The sequence below is a fragment of the Protopterus annectens genome, chromosome 15.part0 (assembly GCF_019279795.1).
Source record: "Protopterus annectens isolate FY-2018-M chromosome 15.part0, PAN1.0, whole genome shotgun sequence".
Classification (NCBI taxonomy): domain Eukaryota; kingdom Metazoa; phylum Chordata; order Ceratodontiformes; family Protopteridae; genus Protopterus; species Protopterus annectens.
Genome location: NC_056749.1, coordinates 436,756,233 through 436,779,519, shown reverse-complemented (window position 1 = coordinate 436,779,519; position 23,287 = coordinate 436,756,233). Strand labels below are relative to the sequence as shown.

General features: G+C 37.9%; 1 protein-coding gene across 1 annotated transcript in view; it reads left to right on the top strand.

Moving 5' to 3' along the window:
* LOC122789843 overlaps nt 1-23,287 on the top strand; it is a 202,275-nt gene that overhangs the window by 54,584 nt on the left and 124,404 nt on the right. The window contains exon 3 of the mRNA XM_044057280.1: nt 22,682-22,809. Within this exon, the coding sequence (XP_043913215.1) occupies nt 22,706-22,809 (104 nt within the window). The 5' untranslated portion in view covers nt 22,682-22,705. The remainder of the gene's footprint in view (nt 1-22,681; nt 22,810-23,287) is intronic.

Sequence of the window (23,287 nt, the reverse complement as noted above, 5' to 3'; positions counted from 1 at the left end):
CTGAGTTAGAGCTGATAACGTTTTAGTTGCAGATGAAGAACTCTGTTCTGAATAGCTACATGGATAAGAACAAAAAGAGGCTTGACCAGGTGAAAGATGTTCTAACCTCTAACTCTGACCCATCTGGCAGAGATGGACACTACCAAAACCAATGTTCAAAGAACAGACAGCATGGAAGCAAGATTGGAATTTTTAGAAAGCACTGCAAGTAGAATTTTAAGGTCAGGCAAGGCAAAAGAATACTAATTTCAGTGGTTTCCTAGAAGGGATCAAATGGGGGTGGGGGGTGGGGGTGGGGGGCTTCCTGTTCTACATAGTTTGTGAGCTGGTAGAGTCAGATTAAAAAGGGCCAGAATTCTATGAAGAGGGCTTACAGAAGCTTTCTTTCCCAGGCCATCTGCTTTCATGTTGCACATCCTATATTGAAAAGGGGCATAACATATAACCTTAAGGAGAGGCTTTTGCCACTACTTTGGTCTCCAGGGAAAATGTACATGTCTGGCAAACAGAATTTACAGTGATCATAACTTTTCAACAGACAAGACAGTACCAACTATTTTTCAGGACAGGCATGAGTAGAGTGAAGGGGTCGAAATTCAATCTTTTATACCCAATGCAGTTAATCTTTTGGTCTCACTAACACAGAATTAGAAGCAAAGTTGTATCTAAAGTTGACTGAGGTGATAATTCTGTGGATCTGTTGCAATGAGTGAAGGGAGAAGCCTCTTAACCCCTCAGAGCACTGTCACCTGCATTTCCGGATTTGGAAATTTAAAGTTCAAACATTGCCAAAGTCATTGTTTTAAGTTGACTTGCAGCATTAACAACATAGTGTGGTACTGTTGTATAATTGGTGTTTAAAACTGATGTTTAACCGAGTTTGTGTAGCTGTTAAATGAACAACCATGTGATCTGTGCATTGGGAAACTGGGACACTGAACAGGCCAGACCATTTATTTAGCTTAATTTGGGAGGGGAGTTTATTAAACACTGCAAGGAATAATTCAGAAGGTTTTGTCCACTGGGTCCACAACTAAAAAGCTGCATAAGTGGCTTTTTGCTATGTCATGTTGAAAGGCTCATGATGAGATTGGAATTACTGAAATAAGCTGTGTGTTTTCACGTAAATTGCTTTCCACACCATGTTAATTATTTTACAGTAACCTCTCTGTACAAGAACAGAGGTGCGTGGTGCTTCATACATTGTTAGTTTTTTCTCATTTCTTTTTAAGATGGTTGTGATATTTGCCTGTGTCCATTTTAAACAGGTTTGCAACATCGGGGGTGGGGCCGGGTTTGATTGCCTTACTAGATGAGTAAGCCATTTCTTTTGTAGGACGTTTTCAATGTGAAAACCTTTGGATGCCTCTGATAATGTACAGATGCTTCTGATTGAAGAAAAGGTGCAATACCTCCTCCTAGGGAGACTTATAAGCAGTTGTGCATTTGCTGTTTTGAAAATAATTTGTTAAAGTTGATTGCATCTTTTTCTTTGTGCAGATTTTAAGAATTTTACTCCTCAGTCTGGGTGTAGCTCATGTCATTTTCATGAGCCTAGATGTCCGTGATCTTTCTGTAGGTTATGGATCTGTCATTATCATTAGTAAGGTGTTGCAAATTCTCATTTTGGAGTTCAATCACTTTTAACCTGCAAATCAATTTCCTTACATTGGATCATTAAATTATGGAATATTTAATGAGATTAAAGATGCCATTAAACGGGCAAACTAGATATTTTAGGAGAGTAAACCCTGACTTGTTACTACTGCAGGAGACCCACCTGAACAATGGGGAACATCTATAGCCAGAAAGGGTGTGTTAAATATGGTGGGATTTGCTTCATACCCTAAAGGTAGAATATGAGGGGGTTTCAGTACTTAAGCCTCTCTTAACACAACACTGACAGAAATAACTGCAGACCATTGTGGATATATTACGAGAGCTGGTGGGCTGAATGGGCTCTGAATCACTGTGGTTAGTATTTATATCGCTTCTGGTATTTTGGTACTTGATGTAGCAATCGCACTGAAGAAATAGGTACTTATTCAGGGAAATGGTGGTATGGGCCACGGATTGGAACATAATAGCAGTGGGAGGGAAGTCCATTCTACGTCTAGGAAAGAAGCGGTACCTGTCTTGTGGAAGTTAACTTCAGGTGTTGCCCTGGTAGAATCGTATATAGATGGATGGATTACTTTAACATGTACCTGCTTTCCCTCAACTACAGTTTATACTCTAGAAAAAACAAAATATGTGACAGAGGAGCATGTACACGATTGGGTTTATGGAAACCTTCCCAATAGCTCTTTCATAGCATGCCTCAGTGTATAAATACAATTCCTGGGTTAATATTGCACTCTTGGAGACAAGTGCAGAATATTTATAAGACTCATTCTACAGCTTCTTACTTTATATCCCCGAATAGTTCTTCTGAAGGGGAGGATTTAAAAGCTAATTTTTTAGTAGTGATGGACCAGGAACAAGTGGGTAAATTAATGGCCCATCAAAATCTTAACCAACTGCATGGGAATTTGATGAGTGCAGGAGATGATAAAGGGATTATTGGGTTCTAGAGAGAACGTAACGGAGGCAAGAACAGCCTTGGAGAAGTGTATGCAATATAAGCTTGAATTGATGAAGGGAATAGTTAAGATAAATGCCTTGGAGTATACCTCTGTATTCAAAGATGTTTGGCTGTTAAACTAAGACAAAGGCATATTGTGAGGTCCCCAAATAGCAGTATAAATCCAAATTATGGGAGAGTATATACATTGCTGCAGGAAATTTTACAAACCTTTACATCATCTTATCAACAGATGGATGTAGAAGATGAACATAAAGTTTTAGTAGCCCAGTACACCTGGTGGAAATTACTCTCCCCTCACTGATGCAGGAGCATGCAGATGCTCTGCAACTTCCCTTTTCCATGGAATAAATAACCCAGGCTATAAAAAGTTATCTGAAGATAAAACTTTGGGCCTGGATGGACTTCTGCTAGAAGTGTGCTCTGTGGGAGATGAAAACTTTCTACATAGCTTTGCTCATCTTAGTTGCTAGCATTTTGCTATTCAGAATATTCCTTGACTCCTGGAAACAAGCTGCTGTTATGGTTATCCCTTAAGCTGGGTAAGGAGCCCTTGTATGTTGATTCATGCAGGTTAATCTTAATCATGACTTCAACATTTTTTACCACTTTATTAGCAAGTAGGCTTCCAGTGTTTACTAGGTTTACACCTAGATAAATTCAGGGTTTTGGCCTGAAGAACTGCTTTTGATAGCATGATAGAAATCTCTCTCAGTATAGATAATGCTGCTAAGCAGGGGAAGCATTTGCTTATGGCTATCCTAGATGCTGAGAAGGCTTTTGACAGTCAATTGGAATTTACTATTTAAGACCTTGGAGGTGGGATGTTTTTTCCAAGTGAAGCTTCAAAGTGGGACTTGACAGGGCTGCCCTCTGTCACCACTTCTGTTTGCCTTATATTTGCCGTCATTTGCAGTCTGGCTTAAGGAATTATTACATTCGGGTTTTAAGACCTGCTGTTATATTTGCCTGCCCTGGAGAGCTCTTGATTGGGTCTTTGCAAACATTTGGTAGCATGTCTGGGTATAAAGTTAATGCATCTACAGTGGATGTAGTAGGTATTAACTTCACCCCTTGAGGAAGATGATCAGGAAGTTAGTTTCTGAAATCACTGAATTGTATGACTTGTGTAGGAGTTACTAACAGATGTGCTGGAAAACTCTGCAATTGATTCCGGATTTTTTTACTTACAGAATTAAAGGTCCTCTTCAGTTCTGGAAAACACTGAATTTAGACTTTCAACAAAAGATATTAGCAATCAAATTTGTTCTTACCCCTCTTGCAAATCATACAAGTTTTTCTTTTCAGTCAATTTAGGAGTAAAATGATTTATATTTAAACAAAAAAGCATTTTATGGGTAAGGCAAAAGTCATGTCTTTTCATGGGATTTTCTGTCATTCCTAGGTGACACAGGAGGCTTTTCTCTGACATGGTGAATTCTTAGAACTGCCTTTCTTAAATGTTTGCATGAACTAGCGCCCCTACTTTACCAGACCTCCACAAAAAGACCCAGGATAACTTTCACTCAGTGGAAACATGGCTCACTGAGAATGTCTTAATACTCAACCCCAAAAAAAACAAGCTCCTGCTATTTTATCCCTCAACTATAACTGCCCCCACCTGCACCTTTACTATCCACTCAAATAACGGTACCCGCATATCACCTGAAGCCCAGACAAAACTACTGGGTATTACTATTGACAACAAGCTCATATTTGATGTACACATTAATCTGGCCATTAAAAATACCTAACAAAAAGCTAGGTAGTCTACAAACATAAAGCATTCCTGACCCATAATGCTAGAACTACAATTGCACGTACACACCTTCTCTCAACACTACTGTGTATGCCTCACCCATCTTGATTAACTTATCCAAAACAGAAATCAATAAAATGACAACCTGCTATAATTAGCCAAATTTGCCAACAACAGCTCCTACAGAACACATCGCTGCCTAAACCTAAAGCAATTGGGCTGTCTTTAACTACTAACTTATTTATAGTCAGCTGGTTACTACTCACAAGCTACTCTATCAACAAAATATATCACCTTCACTGGCTAACCTTGTCTAACAATATTCCTGTCATAGGCAACTCCGCTCAACTGACAAATTACAGTGAGCTGTTACTAGATCCAACAACCATGCTGGTGACTCCCTTTACTCTTCTTATGTGGCCAAAATCTGGAACTCCCTGCCTACATCCATATCCCTGATAACCTCCCTACCTACATTTAAAAAAGCTATCTACAACTACCTCGGCAACAAATGGCTATGTCTCTGTTCAACTCCAGACTAAGACCTGATCCACTCCAGTACTGTTGTAACTATTGTCCTAAACTAGAGTCCTATCTGTTATCTGCATATAAATGTATACCACATCAGAGGTATGATGACATGCATGTAACTTTGTTAGTATGAACAATGTAAAACTGTTTGACTATTGTAAACTGTATCTGCCTGTAATTTATACCTGTGTCAATAACTAGATACCCTAATGGATCTAGATGAAATATGCACCCAAGTTTGTAAGTTCTGTAAAATTGTCTCTTGGGAGCTTTTCTCCCCGGGCCTCCACTGAAAATGGACATGTATCCAGCTGGACTATCCCGGTTAACAAATGTAAAATAAAACAAATAAATAAAAATACTTAACTCTTTATGCAACTATACATGGAAACAGAAGTTAGTGCTGTCAAGCAAATAAGCTGGGACATGTTGAGAAATTCCCTGCAGTTGAACATATAGGGGCTACAATCCGTGTTTGAAGTTATCAAAATAAAAGGCTGTATAGAGAATATTTTCCCCGTAAGGGAAACTGTATGTAGAGTTTTGATACTAGCATGAAATCCAAACTGAAGACCCGTCCTGAAAGTGGGTATTAGAAACCATTAATGGATGACAATGATAAAGCCATTTAACTTGGAGGATAAAGATCTTTAAGTTTGTCCAGCTGTGATTGGCCATATGTAATTGAATGGCACAGTGGTGTAGCAGTAGCATTTTTGCCTCACAGCAAGTAGTTCTCTGAAGGAGTGCCTTCTGTGTGGAGTCTGCATGTCCTGCCTACATTTGTGTGGGTTTTCCCCCAGTACTCTGGTTTCATCCCACATTGCAAAGACATGTCTGGAGCTTTTTTCCCAAGGCCTCCACTGAAAATTGGCTTTGTTCCAAGTTGGACTTTCCTGGTAAACAAATGTTAAATAATGATAAACCCTTACCTGTCCCAACTGTTATGATAGTGCTGTCCTGGTGCATTTGCTGGTCTTGTTTATAATTTGAAAAAAGCTGCCAAACTTTGTGACAGCAAGTGAAAAATTTCCTCAGTAAAATCGATTAACGCTGTGTGTGCACCTCCTTTGACAGACATCACGCTTAGCACTGTGGTGACGCAAGTTTGGGGAGGTTCTTACAGCTGAAGCAAAATGGTTATAGTATGACGAGCATCGATGCAAGTTCAAACACCAGACATCTGTACAAAGCAAATTAATGAATATGACTGAATTCATTAAGTATTACCATTAGTTGGGTGTCTGTTTGCATTTTTATTGTTCAAAGGACGCTTGCTATTTGAAGCTTATTAGTGACCAGCAGAACTGTGATTAAAAAAAAAATGGATACAGACACCTACATTTTCATTTTCCCTATATTGTATTGGTACTTACATCAGTAGAGGAAATGGAAATATGATCAATTTTACTGTACTTTTGTGTGGAACCTGAGACTTTTAACTTCTACCCTTGACAGGACATCACTGAGTTACGCCCATCACAACAGAAGAGTAGAGAAGCCAGCAGCACTGGCTGTGATGGTGCATTTCTTTCATGACCTATTTTTTCAAGTAAAATTATTTTACTTGAAAAACAGGGAACAACCACTAACGAGATTTACTATAACTGTGGAACAGAATGCAAGCTATGCGTTTCATTTGGTGGCATAGCACATTATCTTTATGTTTGAGCTTACAAAACTTGGTTCAACCCCCAGAATCTGATTGGTCAATCTGGATTCAGTGGTGGATTGAATCCAGAGAGGGTGGAAACGCTTATAAGGGTTTGATAACCAAACTTTAGTTTCAGGGGTGCTAGATTACATGACGCACATGAATGTAGGCCAATATGGGAAAAGGATTTGGGATTAACCATCATTAGATTCATGGCACAGTATTCTATTAATTTCAGGTTATGCTAATAAGCATCATAGATTATATTTAGGCTGCAGAATTTAAGTACTTTACATCTCCTCAGTTTCTATACTCTTCCCCTGTGTGTTGATGTAGCTACTGCTTTTGGAACCTAGAGACATATCTTCTGGGATTTAGAACTAGATGCACTTGAGAGAACTGAAAAATGTTATAAACTTTGCCAAGCATCATACATCTATCTCCCTTGTGTCTAATAAATTATGATCCTTCACTGACACTTCTATAGAAGGAGCATAGCTTATTAAATTTAATATTGTTAATGGGCAGAAAAAGGTCCTTCACTAGATTGTGGATGATGATGGACGTCTGATTTTCGATTTCAAGCTTTTGAGTACTGAACCCAAAAATGTAGAAACTCTTTTTACAAAATGAGTGGCTTTTCATAGATAACGAGTTTGGGATAAGTGGCTTTTCATAGATAACGAGTTTGGGATGAGAGGTACTGCAATCTTTAGTTACCTATAGGTTTGAATTTGAGATGGAATTATAGTGGAAAAGACCCTCTAAGTTCGATAAATTCAGTTCTCTTTAACCTTTAATGAGGTTTAACAGTTGCATGCTGTATTGTGACATATATGCAAGTATTTTATCTTTTCTGATTTGTTATATGTTGGTAATGTTCCAAAATTTTTCACTTTTGGGGTTAAAAAAAGCAACATTAGGGAAGAGTCATTTGAGAGTGTATGTGCCAAGGCTGACAGTCCAAAAAGGGCCAGGGACAATTGTTTCTCCTGTGGGTCAGGAAGACGCATCTTCACCCTCCCTTCCCTGTCCTATCTGTTAGGAGGTAGGCTTTCGCGTTTTGTAACATAGTAGTTTACGATTACTACATTTTCTGTGGTTCAAAGAGAAATTTAGAGGGTATGGCTAAAGATGTGGTATTATAGGTGGTATGGCAAATATTAGAGGCCACGGTCACACATGACATCATAGTGAATGTGATTAGGACTATGTTGCAGTAGTATGGCAGTGTTAAGACTTGTTTACAAACTCAAAACAGCAATATAGGGTAACTTGTTCCTTTCCTAACAAGCCATTTAATTACACAATTGTAAGAAAAGCCACTTAATTTAATAAAGATGTTCGTCTATCTCATTTTAAGATGCAGCATGGTTATATATCCATCCACGACTCATTTTTCCCATTTTTGGACATGGGGTTGGTATGTCACTTCAACACTGACAATCAAGAGCCAAGGTTTACACCACTGGGTGGCTAGCTCTTGACACTATAGTTCTTCCACACCATACTTGTACACACATTTACATTTATGGTCAGTTTAGTGTGTCCAGTCCCCTTGCTACATGTCTTTGGAATCTGGGAGGAAAACAGCACCTGGAGGAAACCCATGCAAACACAGAGAGGACAAAGATCTCACTTCCATTTCTTTAATCCCCCAACTTTTTTGCAGCCAGTAAAATTAAACTTTCTAAGGCCTTTCGTGTGTGTTGGCAATTCTCAGCCTATATCCCAAATTCCCCTTTCTTTAGTTACAAGCGTTTGTTCCCTCAGCATTACTGCCAAAGTATCCTGTAGGGATTTTTTTTAAATCTGCCAACTCATTACATTGTGAAAAACAAATTCCCAGTTACGTCTCTTAACCTTACACCTCCAGTATTTTATGTCTGAGGAAGATAACGTGAAGTCTACTTGAGGTATCAAAATACAAATGCAAACACTCCTATGCAGGAAAAAAAATCCTAAACCTTCTGGGCTTTGTTCCATATTTGGGAACCTTACAAATTTCTTCCCTTTTGTAAATTGCTTTCACATTCTCTCTACTATCCTCATTTGACTCTTATAGTTATCCTGCAATATTTTATATACCGTTATAACTCCCCTTTTTTATCAGCAGCTTTTGTTCTAGACTTGATTAAAATCTGAAGCAGAACTGTGTCCCTTTCTTTTTGCTATACTCATCAGTTTTTGATAGGCAAGTCATTTTCCAACTTCCATTCCAAATGTCGTCTTAGTGTCATCCCAGTGTATTACCTTTCCCTCCTAAATTATTTTCTCCCAATACTGTGGTTCTTTTGATTATTTCTTCCAGTATGTTCTACCCCTTTGCCTGCCTTCTACACTCCTGCTTGGCAACATGCATGGGGTAGAATCTCCTTTCTCCATTTCCATGCTGGCTTAATTCTTAGAATACTTTCTCTTTATGAATATAATATTGCATGGTTGTTTTCTTTAATGACTTGCATCCTGAATCATGTATATAAGCCTTAACTGGTAGCTCTAAAATGCCTCTTCAATTCGGGGAACCCTAAACCATCTAATTCTATGGGGAGAATCAACTTATTCCACTTAACTCTTAATTATTATCCATGGCTTCTCTGTTTAATAAAAAGATGTCTGGCCTGCACGTAAAAGCTAAGGGGACTAAACTATTTACACTGCACATATCTTACCATCAATATCCATAATTAAGAGTTTCAATTTTCTCAGTTTTGTATTGTCTTTTTAGTTCCTTTCCACATACCCTTTACCACCATAACAGAATCCTTTTTTTGTTCCAAAAATCTTATTACGTCATCTTATATTCCCATAATTATGGTTATTGCTGAACCATTTCATCCATTTCATGTGTGGGTACAGCATTTACTGCTGTAGCCTTTGTCCTTTTTTCATTTATGTATATATCCAAAGACTTGAAATTGACTCCAAATGTTTTACAACACCATAATGTCTTTCTTGACTTTTAAAGAACCAGATATCTGCATATCAACATTTTCTTGAGTACTCTACAAGTTTGTACTTCAGTTTGTGAATCCCTTATTTTCTTTGCTAGTGGGTCTAAACATACAGCAGATAGCAGTGAGGAAAGAGAAAATCCTTTCCTGTTAAACAGCCTGTTGAAGAGGAAAACACCCATTTTTATTTTTGCTTCTGACCCTTCGTGTATTTTTAACCATATTTTATTAAAAATGCAAGTGATACTGTTGCCCTACTCAAAATTTCATCTGACTGTACAGAATGTTTACTTTGCATCAAGACATGTCAATAACAGAGATGTTTTCTTACACTGTGCTTTCCTCTGATCAGCACTGTTCTGTTAATGTTTTCCTCTCCACAAAAAAAACGCACTGATCCCTCAGTACAACTTTGGTAGTACCTTTGGAATTTTCTCTTGGTATACACATCCTGTTTAAAATTAAAATGTGCATGTATGAAGCTGTTATTGTTATGCAATATAAATGTTTACTCTAACAATTTTCATACATTGTAACATATAAATTCCGTAACTATAACTCTTCTGGTCAAACATTATTTTATATGTAATATTCCAACCAATTGTTTATTTCTAAGAAATTTGCTACTGCCTTTTTCTAAATATCACATTTCAGTTTCCTTTATATCCAAAACTTCCTTTATTAGGAATTGTATTTCTTTGTTGCATTTTACCCTTCATAATATAATTCAGTACTCTGTTTTTTGTCAGTAACCATATGGAAGTTTACATGTTAATATTGGGAAAGCAGTTATTACTCTGCATATTTTATATGGCAGTTCTTTTGAATATGTTCCCACTTGCAGTTTACACTCGCAAATTAATGTTTGTCAGAGTGATTTTGTATGCAGTTGCTGCCTCTCATCTCTGTCTGAACCAGTGTCACATTTTCCCAGATTTTTCACTTCAGTAAAAGCATTCAGTAACAAAAATAAATATATTTTCAAAACCTCAGCCTTTTTTAACAGAGCAAAACCAAAACTATATACTGCCTTGAAAAAGCAAGTTTCCCATCCAGATAGGAGCAGTTGCCCCAAACTGATGGTTGTACCCACAGGCTTAATCTGTTCTAAAGTTAGGGTTAACCATGCTAAAGTGTATGATAGAACCTGTTTTCCAACATTTATAGATTGCTATCTTTTCAGCTCATCTCCCTGATGTGAGAAAAAACTTGTATGACTTTAGCAAGCTTTAACTTGTAGCCTTCCAAAAAAGTTTGCTGGCCACCCCTTAGATAAAAAATGTGCTGTTATACTTTGCATTAAAGAACAATGGCAACTAAATGAAGAACTGTTCACTTCCCTGAGTTTCTTACTTAATTTATTATCATTGCACTGCTTGCCAGTTTCCTTTCAAAAGTTAAATGTTGTACAGAGTTGGCTTAATTCAGAATGCACTGATCATCCCTTTCATGATTAACATCTTGCACCTGCAAACTCCTTGTCTCTAGTTAAAAAGATTTGCTAATGACAACTTGGCAAAAGCAAGAATAATCCTTTTCACTTAGCATGCCCTTGTCTGTGCTGTCATGAGTAATGTATTTTTTGTTTCCATAAGAATTTGTTAATGGAAAAAGAAACATTTAATATTGTAAATATAAGAAGTGGCATTTTCCTGTTATATTTATGTATATATGCATACCTGTCAACCTCTAAGTGCAAGAAATCTGGACAAAGCTAAAATAATGAGGGGGACAAGGCCCACAATCAGGAGCAATTTTTAATTACTCTTATAATCTTAGAAAGTTTCTAGAGTGATTGGTTTTGTGTTTTGGATTTTCTGAAGGATATGAAATCAAAAACTCCAAATGTATGTTAACTGATTTCAATCCTCAGTGACTTGCCATTAATTTCCCAGAAAATATACATTTTCTGAGGAATAGACCAAAAATATGATGCAAAAATCTGCACAGTCTGAAAATCTGGACAGCGAAGAGGTGTGTATAATATATGTGTGTATATAGATATCTATACATACATATGTAAAAGCCTATTTGCGTAAAACTTGCATGTAGCTTAGACATCTACCTGTATAGTAATGGGGGCATGCTACATATAATATGACCAGTAAACGTTTACACTCCCCAAACAACCCAAGACCACAACAGTATATTAACTTTAAGTTGCTTCTTTCTGGCCTTATCTGGTTGTAGTGTAAAAGTCTACACAGCAGTCTCTGATAAAATCTGCTTCCTAGATGCATATATAAAATATCTCTAACTGCATATTGTACAGACATGCAATTTGCCTCATCAGATTTATAGATAAAGATAAGACAGACTTTTACTTGCGGTATAAGCTAATCTAATGGGACTGATTTACAGTTTCCACTTATTGACCAACTTCAGTGTGTTGCTGGACTTTTTTGTTCATTACAATCTTATAATACTAGTCTGTGGTTCAGATCCAAGGTATTCCTGATTCTTCTAGTCAGATCCTGGTCTTTTTTTTTTTTTACTGCTGCTGAAACTTTTTACTTTGGAATTATGGAAAAAGATTCACTGACATCTCCAGTTGGCTTTCGTTTGATCAGAAGATTGAGCAGCGAAGACCGTTTCAGGTTTCTGGCTCACTAATTGTTGGCTAAGCTTTTTTCTATCTATTCGAAATACTGCATTCTTTGTAATTCTCCATGAAAAAAAATACTCTGAGGCAGCTGGATATAGCAAGTTTAGTCATGTACTGGTCTGTAAAGAAAGTAATTGCTGGGATAAATGTGCTTCTGTTGTGCCCAAGTGTACAGCATTTAATATTTCCACAAGTACCTTGGTGTCTCCAGTTTCCCTTCTGACGCAGATTTATCAGAAGCCGCTCTTTCTGCTGGTATGGATGCATCTTGTGTCTTGGCTGTTTTCTCATGGCCAGATTTGGAGCATACCAGAAGATATGCCCTTTCAGTTAACAAATTCAGTTAAGGAACACCAGTCCAGTAGTTTGCCTGTCCTTCATAGAATTAATGTAGTCTATTCTTTCATGTTTTTGTGTAATGTAACATTGTTTTCTGTTTGATATTTCTAACTTTTTTTCTAACAGTTCTTGGGGAAGTCTCATGTTCGGCCAATTTTTCTTTCATTCCATCCTCGGATTTCCCCAATTGTATCAGCTGATCTAAATATCTACTTAATGCTTCTGTTTTCCCAGCCTCTTTGAATGTGTATATTTATCCAGTGTCTCCCTTTACCTCTATGTACACTTGATTTATTTTTTTCCAATAAATTATTGGAAGTTATCTGTACTAAAGTTGAAACGTGAACTACTTTTTTTTCTGAACAGCTGCAATGATCTTTCTTGTCATAACTTCCTCTTTTCTAGTTGATATTCTTGTACTTTGTGTAATATTTTTTTTGGCTGGCATCCAGGCAGTATAATTATTGGCTAGTAATTGAAATTTACTCCTATTAATGACTGTTAATTTTTTTTTTTTTAAACAAGTTCCCAGTTTTCATAATGGGAGAGCTTTAGTGCATGTACTGCTTAGTGTCCAAGACATCTTGGAGGTCTTGTCTCCTTTACTGACTTGAGTGCACTTCATATGTCTGGCTGTGATTAAATAAAGGTCAATGGCCACAGTAGTGCATCTGGGCATGTTTCACAGAAATGTACACTTGCCCTGCAAAGTTAATGAGTAGTTTAATTGAATGACAACAGTGGCAGTGTTTTGTCCACAGACTACCTCTTTACACACTTGCTTGCAGACACTTTTATCATGTACATCACAGGTGTCTATCAAGAAAAAAAATAGTGGTTATGGTAATGTAGTTATTTGTTACTGTCAGTCTCACTGTCTAGCATGAATAATCATTTTACAGCAAGTGCTGTAACATAAACAAATTTCCAGGGTACTTGCTAGCACTTTCCTCCAAAGTATATTAAAATGCAAACTTAATATTAAAATCCTACCCAAATGAATTGCTTTATAAGTGTTGAAGCTGGTTACCAATATCACAGACTTCTGCAGCTGAAGAAAGCAGATAATCTGATTTGCACAGATTGTAATCAAATGACAGCAGGGGACAGTAACAGCAGAGGATCAGTGTCTGCCATCCTGCACAAATGTTAGTCACGTTGTATACATCCCAGATACCGGATTGTGATCAAATAAAAAAGGCACAGTAATGCATCTCTGCTTGTTTCTCACAAATGCACAACTCTGCATGGTGAGTTAAAAAGCCAGCTAACAAAATGAATGACAGCAAGGTTCGTCCTCTTGTCCAGAGACTCTCCATAAATGGTAGTTGCAGCCACTTTATTGCATACTCTCGTGTCTGATAGTATAGAAATAAAATAATCATATCCATAATGTGTTATAAACATGTTGCTGTCAGGCATGTACAATACCTTGTAAAAAAAGGTGTGTGGTACCAAGGGTCCTTCAAGTTTATGTCCAAGCTTTAAAAGAGGAATCCAGTTTAATTACTTTGGCTGTAGAAACTAATGTTACTGCTATCACTAGTACTGCAACTTGTACAACCAGAGAAAGCAAACTGTTGCATTTACAAAGGCTATGGTAAAGCAGTGGTTATTCTCTTTTGGGAGCAACCCGTCTTCGTTCACAGTAGTTATAACAACTTTACTGACTGTGTACACTTTGTATGTCTGACTAGTAAAATATTGATATAAAAATGTCCACACTATTGCACGTTGCGTTGGCTTGTTTCAGAAGCACATTAGCTCTGTAATGCCAGCAAAATGAAAGTGGTGTTTACTCTGATCATACTGCAGCATCAGACTGTGTCCAAAAGCACACCATTTGGATACCCCAGATGTCTGCTATCATACTTGGATCAAATTATGTTGACCACAGTAATGTATTTTAAACTTGCTAGCCTTTCAGACAATCTGCCCCACTGACAGGTTCAAAGTTGGTTCATAGGCATGTGATCCATGGTAATTTTGAGGAGCTTAGCCCAGTCTCTCAGTTGCCCCAAAACGGTCCATATAAGTGACTTGCTGAAGGTGGTATAGTAGGCAGATGAAGGCTCAGGAAATTAAATCCTGTGTCCCAGGAAGCAGCTCATACCCTCACTCTTACATTAATGGCCTAAGAATGACCCATACTGGCCACCTGGGTGAAAGGTCAGGAATGCCGACTGCTAGACCATATGATACCATAGCCCTTTTATAAATGATTAATAGTAAAAAGACTAAATTACTGACAGAGCCTTCATTTCTCTTCCAAATTCTGATCTTTTACCACTAGTTAGACTACAGTTATGCTGAAGTCCAGCATGATAAATACTCCTTTTTCCTACATCTCTAGCTTCTTTGTTTCACTTAAGTATGGATACATTCCCACAACCACAAATTCTTCTGAGTTCTGAATGAGTGTCAGCTTGGGTGAATTTTGATTTTGTAGCAACCAGCAGTGCTGGTTAACACACTACAAATCAGTTTGAACTTTGCAGTTTTATTATTCCTCTTGATCTCTCAAACTTTTGGTTTGTGGCACATTTACAGGATTCTGCCTTCTGTGATATACCCGCAATGTGAAATTTAAGCCACCACTGTGTACATGGTAGCAGCTGAATCTGATAGAAGAAAATCTCATCTTCCAAGTCTCATGGAAATCTGAAGGATTCAATGCATTTGTCTTAGAAAATAAAACTTGCTCTTAAAATGAAAAACTGCAGGCAGCTGTGTAAAACTAAGTTTCTTCAGAGGTTTGGTGCTAGACAGTTTGTTATTGCAGCTAGAAAGCACTGCAGACTGCAGCTGTTTTTTCTAACATGGAGAACAGTATTTCAGTAAAAGGAAATCTGAGATTTCGTGTCTTCAGTTAATGCAGGAGATGAGATATTGTATTTAGCACTGTAACTTCTTGCTAGAACAGGTGTCAACCCTACAGGAGACAAACTGATCATGAACCATTGGGTGAGGGATCTCAATGATGTGGGATACAATATAAAATTCAAGATATTTGCCCCTCCTTCATAGAGTGCCTATCCTCCAAACCAGGTGTTCTGTATAACTCAAATTAATCTGCTTGCTTGTCTTCCAGAAATTAGTCTGCATGCGTTTTAAAACTTTCCCTTGGGTCATGCAGGGGAGGATTTCTCTTTCTGACTTTGTGTTTCCAAGAAAAGATGTATGTGGAAATTGATATTTAACCTTTCTGGATTAAACAAATTTCCAGTGGTTAAAGTATTGTCACAGGTACTTTATTTGGTAAATGTAAATAACCAACCCTTACTAATCTCCTTACTGTATCAGATTTTACAGTGTTTGAGGCAAATGAGCTATTTTCACAATTTCATTAAGTACTGCCCCTTGAAAACTTTCTTGTAACTGAAAACACCTGACATGACATAGTGAAAATGTATCCTCAGTTCTTCACTACCTACATGAACGTATAAGCCACCATTTCCATGCTAGTATCCTAAGCCCATTTGCCAGCTGTTTCTCACAGGTGGAACGCCCATCTTTTAAAGTTTAACACATTTGATGCTGTTAGAGAAACCATAATGTAAATAAGTAGCTTTTCCTCTAAAGAAGTATGGTGGTTTTGATTATCCATAATGCTTTGAATGTGTATGTAAGTTGCCATTGCTTAACGTAACATTATTTTGTGGGTATAGTTATAAGTAAAAACAGAGTCAACAGTAAAACTAAAATATCAAAAAAGTCAAAATCTTTATTTTGTTTCCAAACTACTTTGTACTTAAACAGAGTATATCCAGAAATACAATTAACTATAAAACATGGATGTATGAAAAATGTAACAATGCACTTGAATCATACAGGCACTCTTCTTTCTTCTCCTGGAAATCATTGTCATCGCCCTTGACATGGATGTTTATCTGCATGTTCCATTTTCCAAAGAATACAGAAAATTAATTCAGTACATAAGATTGAAACTTTTCTAGTTCACTTCCTTGCTCTTTGAACTTTCCACATTTACTATATTTAAGGGTTTAGTGCCATCCTTTGCCCATTGCAGGCTCTAGAGCATTTATGTATACCTGAATGACTTGACTCAGGCAAAATATTAGGAGGAGCTGCAGCTAAACTATGATTTATTGTTTCACTAGTTTTCAGGATTTCACTGCATAGAGTAACTCAGTGTCACCCCTTCACAAGTCAGATGTTTCCTGGGAGCAATTCTGGGTATGAAGAATTGCAGCATTCCTCTTCCAAAGGAAAAGGTGGCTGTTTTGATTTCTGTTTGCTCAGGATCATGGGTAAGGAATAGGGAGTCAGTCTGCTGACCATTTCAATCCAAGCCAGTAACCCGTATTTAAATTTCACACCAATACAGGATAGACCAAGAGGGAATTTTTATGCCACCCATCCAATTATCTGGGTTTATCTAGAAGGTGGCATGGGCATTATTTGTGTTTAATATGTAGCTGAACTGAGTGGCTCAAAAGGCTAAACAAATCCTCACAGAAAAGCCTAAGAAATTGAGTACAGAGGCTGGGCTGCCACTGTGTCCTGATAACAAAGACCACTGACCTTTTCAGTTAGGAAGCTGTAGTTTCTCAAGTTGAGTGATGTGTTTAGAGCATTTTGTTAGGTAATGGGTTTAATCAGATATGAGAAAAGGGAAATTAAGACTTGAGATCTAGAGGAGATGCCTTTTAAAATTAGATAAGCCAGACAAGGCTTTCTGAACTACTGAAGAGAGAAGATTGCCAAAAGATGAGGAATTATCAAGCAAAGTGCTTAGATCACTAATGACTGTATGTAATTGGAGAAGTTTATCATCTATATGGGATGGAAACATGTTTTCTTTACCAAAATTAACAGCAATGCATTATTTTCACCTTTAAATTCAGATTGTTGTCCATTCATCAGTTTACATGATTGTGCCCACGCTGGAGTAGGTGAGTCCATGAAAGATCTAATAGCAGCACCCATTTTACAGGCATCTGCAAAGCTAGGTAACAGTAATCAGAGTGTTCATGCGAAGATGTTAGAAATTGATGCCAAGTAGGAGAGAGCCCAACTCTAAGCTGTGTACTAACCACAGGTAATATCTTTTTTCTTTAAGAAGTGATACCTGTGACTCTAACCACATGGGTTCTGTCAGAGTAGTGGTCTGCCGTGAAGCATGAAGATTTATATTCAGATTTAGAAGTTTGTCAATAATGCTTGCATTAAGTGTCAAAGGCAATGGCCAGGTCCAGATATATTGCATGCACTGCATAACTACTATCTGGAAGAAATAAGGTTAAAGAGAGGGATTTTCCTTTGGTAAAGCTGAATTGATGAGGATCCAAACTTATCAAATGGTTATCCAGATGAATGTAGCACCTCAGACCTCATTACATAGCCTTACATATGAAGTTAGTGAAATTCATTGATCTCTAGTTGTAATCTTTCCCTCCATAACTGCAAGGACCTTTCTCAAGGATGTAGGTAAATGCTTTGCCAAGTCATCCTGGTCTCTGATATCATAGTGGTACATGCACAACTTTTTGTGCCACTGTACACCTTACCTTGTTAGTTTAATCCATTTATCCCCTTATTCATGGGGAATTTCATTGGTGGAAAGTACAAGTAAAGGCCAACCCAGAAATACCATGTGTCAAAATGAAAGAGGATCAGACTTTGACTAATGAAATCTCCAGATAAGCCTGGTGTGCAAAGTTTTCGCAAGAGGCCATTGCAACTGGAACAAGTGTGAAGGGCAGATAAGTAAACCTCAAGAAGATGCCAGCCATTATTTTTGTTTCAGTCTTAAGGTTGTTATGACTGGGCATCCTCATTTATCACCATACTTCAGTTAATGTGGAACATTAGCAAGAAGGGGGATCCTCACCTTAACAGTTTGTGCAGGGTAACAGTATTGGCCTGTGATGTGGTATCAAGACAGGACAACACTTATTTGCTTGCTGTGTCACTTCTGATTAGAATGTCTTTGTAGACTCTTTCTGTAGATGTTGATCTTTTCCCATGGAGTGGAGATTGAACCCAAGAGTTATTCGCAGACTACTTTTAATTTGGAACACTCCAAATATAGGCTTCTTTGCCTCCTTAATAAATTGCCAGATTCCAAAATTCTGCTCAAGGTACCTGTTCACATCATCTCTGCTGGTGGCAATTTTCTCCACCTTCCCCTAAAATGTGTCTCATTATCTCTCACTCTGTACCTTTATTTCCCAAAATATTGAAGAAAGCAATATGGCTCAAAGCCGGTGTGATTCTGGTTGCTCTGCTATGGCCTAGGTATTCCCGGTTGCCCTTGTTGGAGGAGCTGAGCAACAGAGATAAAGTATTTCTCTGTGTCCTTTGTCTTCAGTCCCAACAACAAGGAAACATGTTGCACTCAAATGTAAAACTGTTCTCTCTTTCAGGCTGGAGCAAAGAACTCTTAATTCCCTAGTGGAATTGTCCCCCAAGTCCTTCAGAGCCTGAAGAGGACTGGAAGCATAGTACTAGGAAATCTTGGTTACAAGTGGATCAAATTTTCAGTCTGGTGTAAAACTAACAGCATCCACTCAAAGGCAGCTTATAGTCAAACAAGATCTGTATCTTTACCCTTTTTTTTTTGGGGGGGGGTCCTTTAATGTGCATGACTATAACATGCACTTAAAAGGGTATTAAAAAAAAACCTGTGGGTTCTCTCCCTTCTATAAAACAGTTTTTTTACAGTTTACTTGCATTTGAAGCTGCCATGGGCATTGCTTTAGTTCTCTCTCTTATCCATGGGATTTCAATTTTATCCTTAAAAAGGTGGGGAAACTGTGTTTACTTTAGAACTGGCAGCTGCAGTTGCCTGAAGGTTCTCTGTTTGAGAACATTGTATTAGCAATCCCCTCAGCTAGGGGAATTTCAAAATTACAAACCCTTGTATGGAAGAGACATGATTGCCTTGGGACCTGTCACCTTTTCATAAGGGCCTTGCACCTGCCAAATTTCTTTCCAAACCCCCACAAAAACAAGACAAAAGTATTGCCTATTTTAAATGTACATAAACTGATCAGGATCTTTTTGACAGAAGCAAACATTTCAAGTAAGCTGACCAACTTTTTGTAGCATTCATTCTAGTTAAGCAAGGAAGGCCTGTTTCTAACTAAACCCTGTTTAAATGACTAGTACGTTGTATTGTCTTTTGTTATGCCCACCACAGAAAGCTGATCTAAGGTCAGTTTAAATTTGTTGTCAGAGCTGCTTCTCTGGGAGGAATCTACAGGCTTGCTTCTATGTAAAGCACTTCATGAACCTCATTCATGCCCTTTCTGGGTACTGCAATCTAAACAATTCCAGGAGCTGTGTAGAGCTTCCTAACTGCATTCCTTGCATGGCCTACTTACTCCACATTCTGAACATGTCTGTTCTGGGCATTGTTCTAGTTCTCTCAAGTGCAGGGCTCCATATGGTGGTTGTATTGTTGTGGGATCATACAGTAAGATCAGTGCTGCAGCTCCCTGCCTCCATACCTTTGGCTACTTCTGTTAGAGTACTGCTGTAGGAAATGAAACATTTCCCCTATTTCACAGAGTTGCATTGTCCCATTGTGTTTTGGATTCCTTTTATTTATTTATTTATTTTACATTTGTTTACCGGGATAGACTGACTGGATACATGTCCATTTTCAGCGGAGGCCCGGGGAGAAAATCTCCACATAGACAAACTTACATAGATTACACAGAAGTTAGCAAACCATTATAAAAACAAAGTGATTATATACAATGGCTTACTAGTGTTCCCTAATAGGGATTCTCAATTCTCATGGAAAAACACAATTAAAAGTAAGAGACATCACATTGGAAGCAGAGCTTGGTGATGTAGTTACAAGTTATAATTACAGAATATGCTTTCAGTTTACAACTTAATCAGGGTTGGTACATGGGCATAGCCAATTCACTTTGAGATACTGTTTGAGTTTTTTTTTTACAGAGACTTTTGGAGGATTGTAGGGTTTATCTAGTTTGGCAATGAATTCCAGGTTTTGCCAACTAAGGCAAACTGGGATTCACCAGCAGAGTTATTAGCTTTGTGGGTTTGGACCAGTAGTTTATCGGCTGACAGTAGGGATCTCAGGTTGCTATATGGCTTAATATTTTTAAGTGAGGGAGTATCCTCAGGGTGGTACAAAATTTTGTGCGCTATTAAGAGTTGATTGAATTAAGCTGGGCAGTTCTAGCCACTCTAGTGGTTTAAGGTTCTGGCCGAGGTGGGTTCTATAAATGGAGCCAGTGGCAAATCTGGCAATATGATTGTAGCTATGGGACAGCTTACCTTATTCGGATTTGTTGAAGTTTGAGAGTACAGGCGAGGCATATAAGAGAGTAGGTGTGATAGAGTGATTGCAGTCCTAGCCAGTCGGGTTAAAAATGTCTTGTTTCTATACAGTGATCCAAGCTTCTTATTGATGGTCTGTATGGTTTTGTTGACCTGTAGGTCAAATTTGAGATTGTCTATGATGACCCCTAGCAGTTTGGTGTGATGATCTGGGGAAATAGTGGTACCATTACATATTAAGAGTGAAGAAATCTTGGTGGTTTTCCTATCCTAGTCTTAAAAGAAGAAAAAAGTACACAAAGTACCTCTCTCCTTTATACTTTGTGTCCCACTGATATCCACCACATGAGAAGGTGGCACTGAATGTGGATTTCTGAGATCTCTAGAGTTTGGCCTAGAAGGTCAGACATCCACCTAAATGTCCACAGAGGTTTCTGTTACTAAGAGGCAGTCTGTGCTTGGCATACAAGGCATCTTCGTATCTTGTCGTAATGGATCTCTTGTATTTATGTATGCTTGCACATCTGCAAAACCAGTAGCACTAGAAACACTAGATTCAAAGATTTAAACTTTGCATACAAAGTAAGTAGAACATGCTGGTAAGACAGATGCATCTCAAATGATCCTTGTGGTGTGGAATAGGCTACCCATCCATGTGAAACATTGTTCATTCCTGACCCTATTCAAATGTAACCTTGGCCATTGTATGGGAAATTGTAATTTTACCCCCCGGTCTGGCCTGCATGTCTCTTATGGAGAGAGAGACAGACTGCAACTAAAATATTACCTAATGTCCTCCCACCACCGCATAGCCCTTGGCCACCTCCAAACTAATGTACCCCTCCTAATAGTCTCCCAAGGAACATGAGGATACAAGTTTCTCTTGCAGTTTAAATGTAGTACTGGTTGGGTAAGGTGGTAGAGAAGTTTGGAATAATCCATTTAAGCAGAGATTTGGTGCAGAAGGTTGTACTAGAGAGAGGGAACGGGGGGGGGGGGTGAAACAGAATAAGCACCATCATAATTGACTAGGAGAGCGCGGAGGGAAAGATTTTGGGAAGGGGGCCATGAATTGAATGCATCGGCACCTATAACTTTGCCAATCCTCAGTAGAGAGGAAGAGAACAGTTCATATTTTACAGTATAAATAAATGCTGTCATGGGATGACAGTGTGTGGAATAAGAAATAACTGTTCTATGATGTGTGCTTATAGAAATGTCATTGCTTTGTGTTTATCTTTGTGAAACAGAATGCTCAAGACACAGGTTAAAAATGTCCCGATTAGTTTCACATTCTGGGCCATGTCACTTTCAAAACTTTTCTTTGTACATCCTCTAGTTGAGTTAATACTGCTCTTTGTATTCATGCCATTTTAAGTGGCTTCAGATTGTGAAAGGGTTTTTTTTTAAAACTTTTTTACCGAATGTTAGAACATGTGCTTCGTTGTCTTGGTATTTTCATGCATATTGTATCTTAATGCTGTAAGATATCATCAGCCTTACCTTGTTTATTACCTCCAATCTGTATTTAGTCCCGGTTGTGGAAGAGAGAATTTTTGGGCCATTTCACCTATTTAACCAAAAAGCAAGACCTCACCATGGCTTAAAGGAAATGGAATTATTCACAGCTTATCAAATAAATGAAGGTGTTGTATGAAGTTCTTTCCCAAGCCACTGTTCTGGTGAAAAGGTGGTCTGCTGTACAGTGTTTTATAAATAGCACTACATGTAATTCCAACTATAAAATGTCTTATTTTAAATATAAAAGTATTGGTGGTTAAATATGGATGTTGCTGTACTGTCATATGTTTTTTAACTTACTTTTTCTTTTCTATTTTTAATTTTAGCCGATTCTACAAAACTGTATGCTCTTGTAGTGTTTTACCACTTAATATGTAGGAGGCATTAAGTATTGGGATTTTTTAAGTTTTGTTTATGGATTGAGATTTAACTGACTTTTTTCAAAACATTTGAGAAGAAACAGAAAACAACTTTGAAGATGGAGACCAAAGAAGAGAACTGTAAGAAGCCAAAGAAAGAGGATGCAAGTTCTGAAGATGATACTGACTACGAAAAGAATGATGAAATTCTAGAAGTTGGAAGGTCAGAGTGCTACAGTTTTTTTTCTATTTGCTATTTCTTGATTTTTTTAAACTCTTAATTTTGAATCGGGTGTCTCCACCTAGGCCAGATGGTTTAATCCATTCCTGGTTGTGGTTGTTTTCCATTTACTGTGTACAGACTTTCAGCCTTTCTGTTTCCTCAGAAAAGTTTTCCCAAGACCACAATCCGGTATTATTTGTCACCTCCTTCACTTTCCAGTATCTGCCACTTGTAATGACCTTGGTTTGCATGTAACAAGAGGATCCTATCTTCAAATAGGGTTTGCCTCATGAATCCAATTGACTTCTGTTACTAGTAAGTTAAGTATATGTGCTTAAGGATGAGAAGGCGTCAAGACAGCTGAGAGCCTCTCTATGTTGTCCACTTAAAGTAGTGGCATTCCTGCAGAAACAATAACAAGAAAGATTCAGGTAGGCATTACCTCTAGCAAATGCTGTCCTTTGCATGCAAGTGAGAC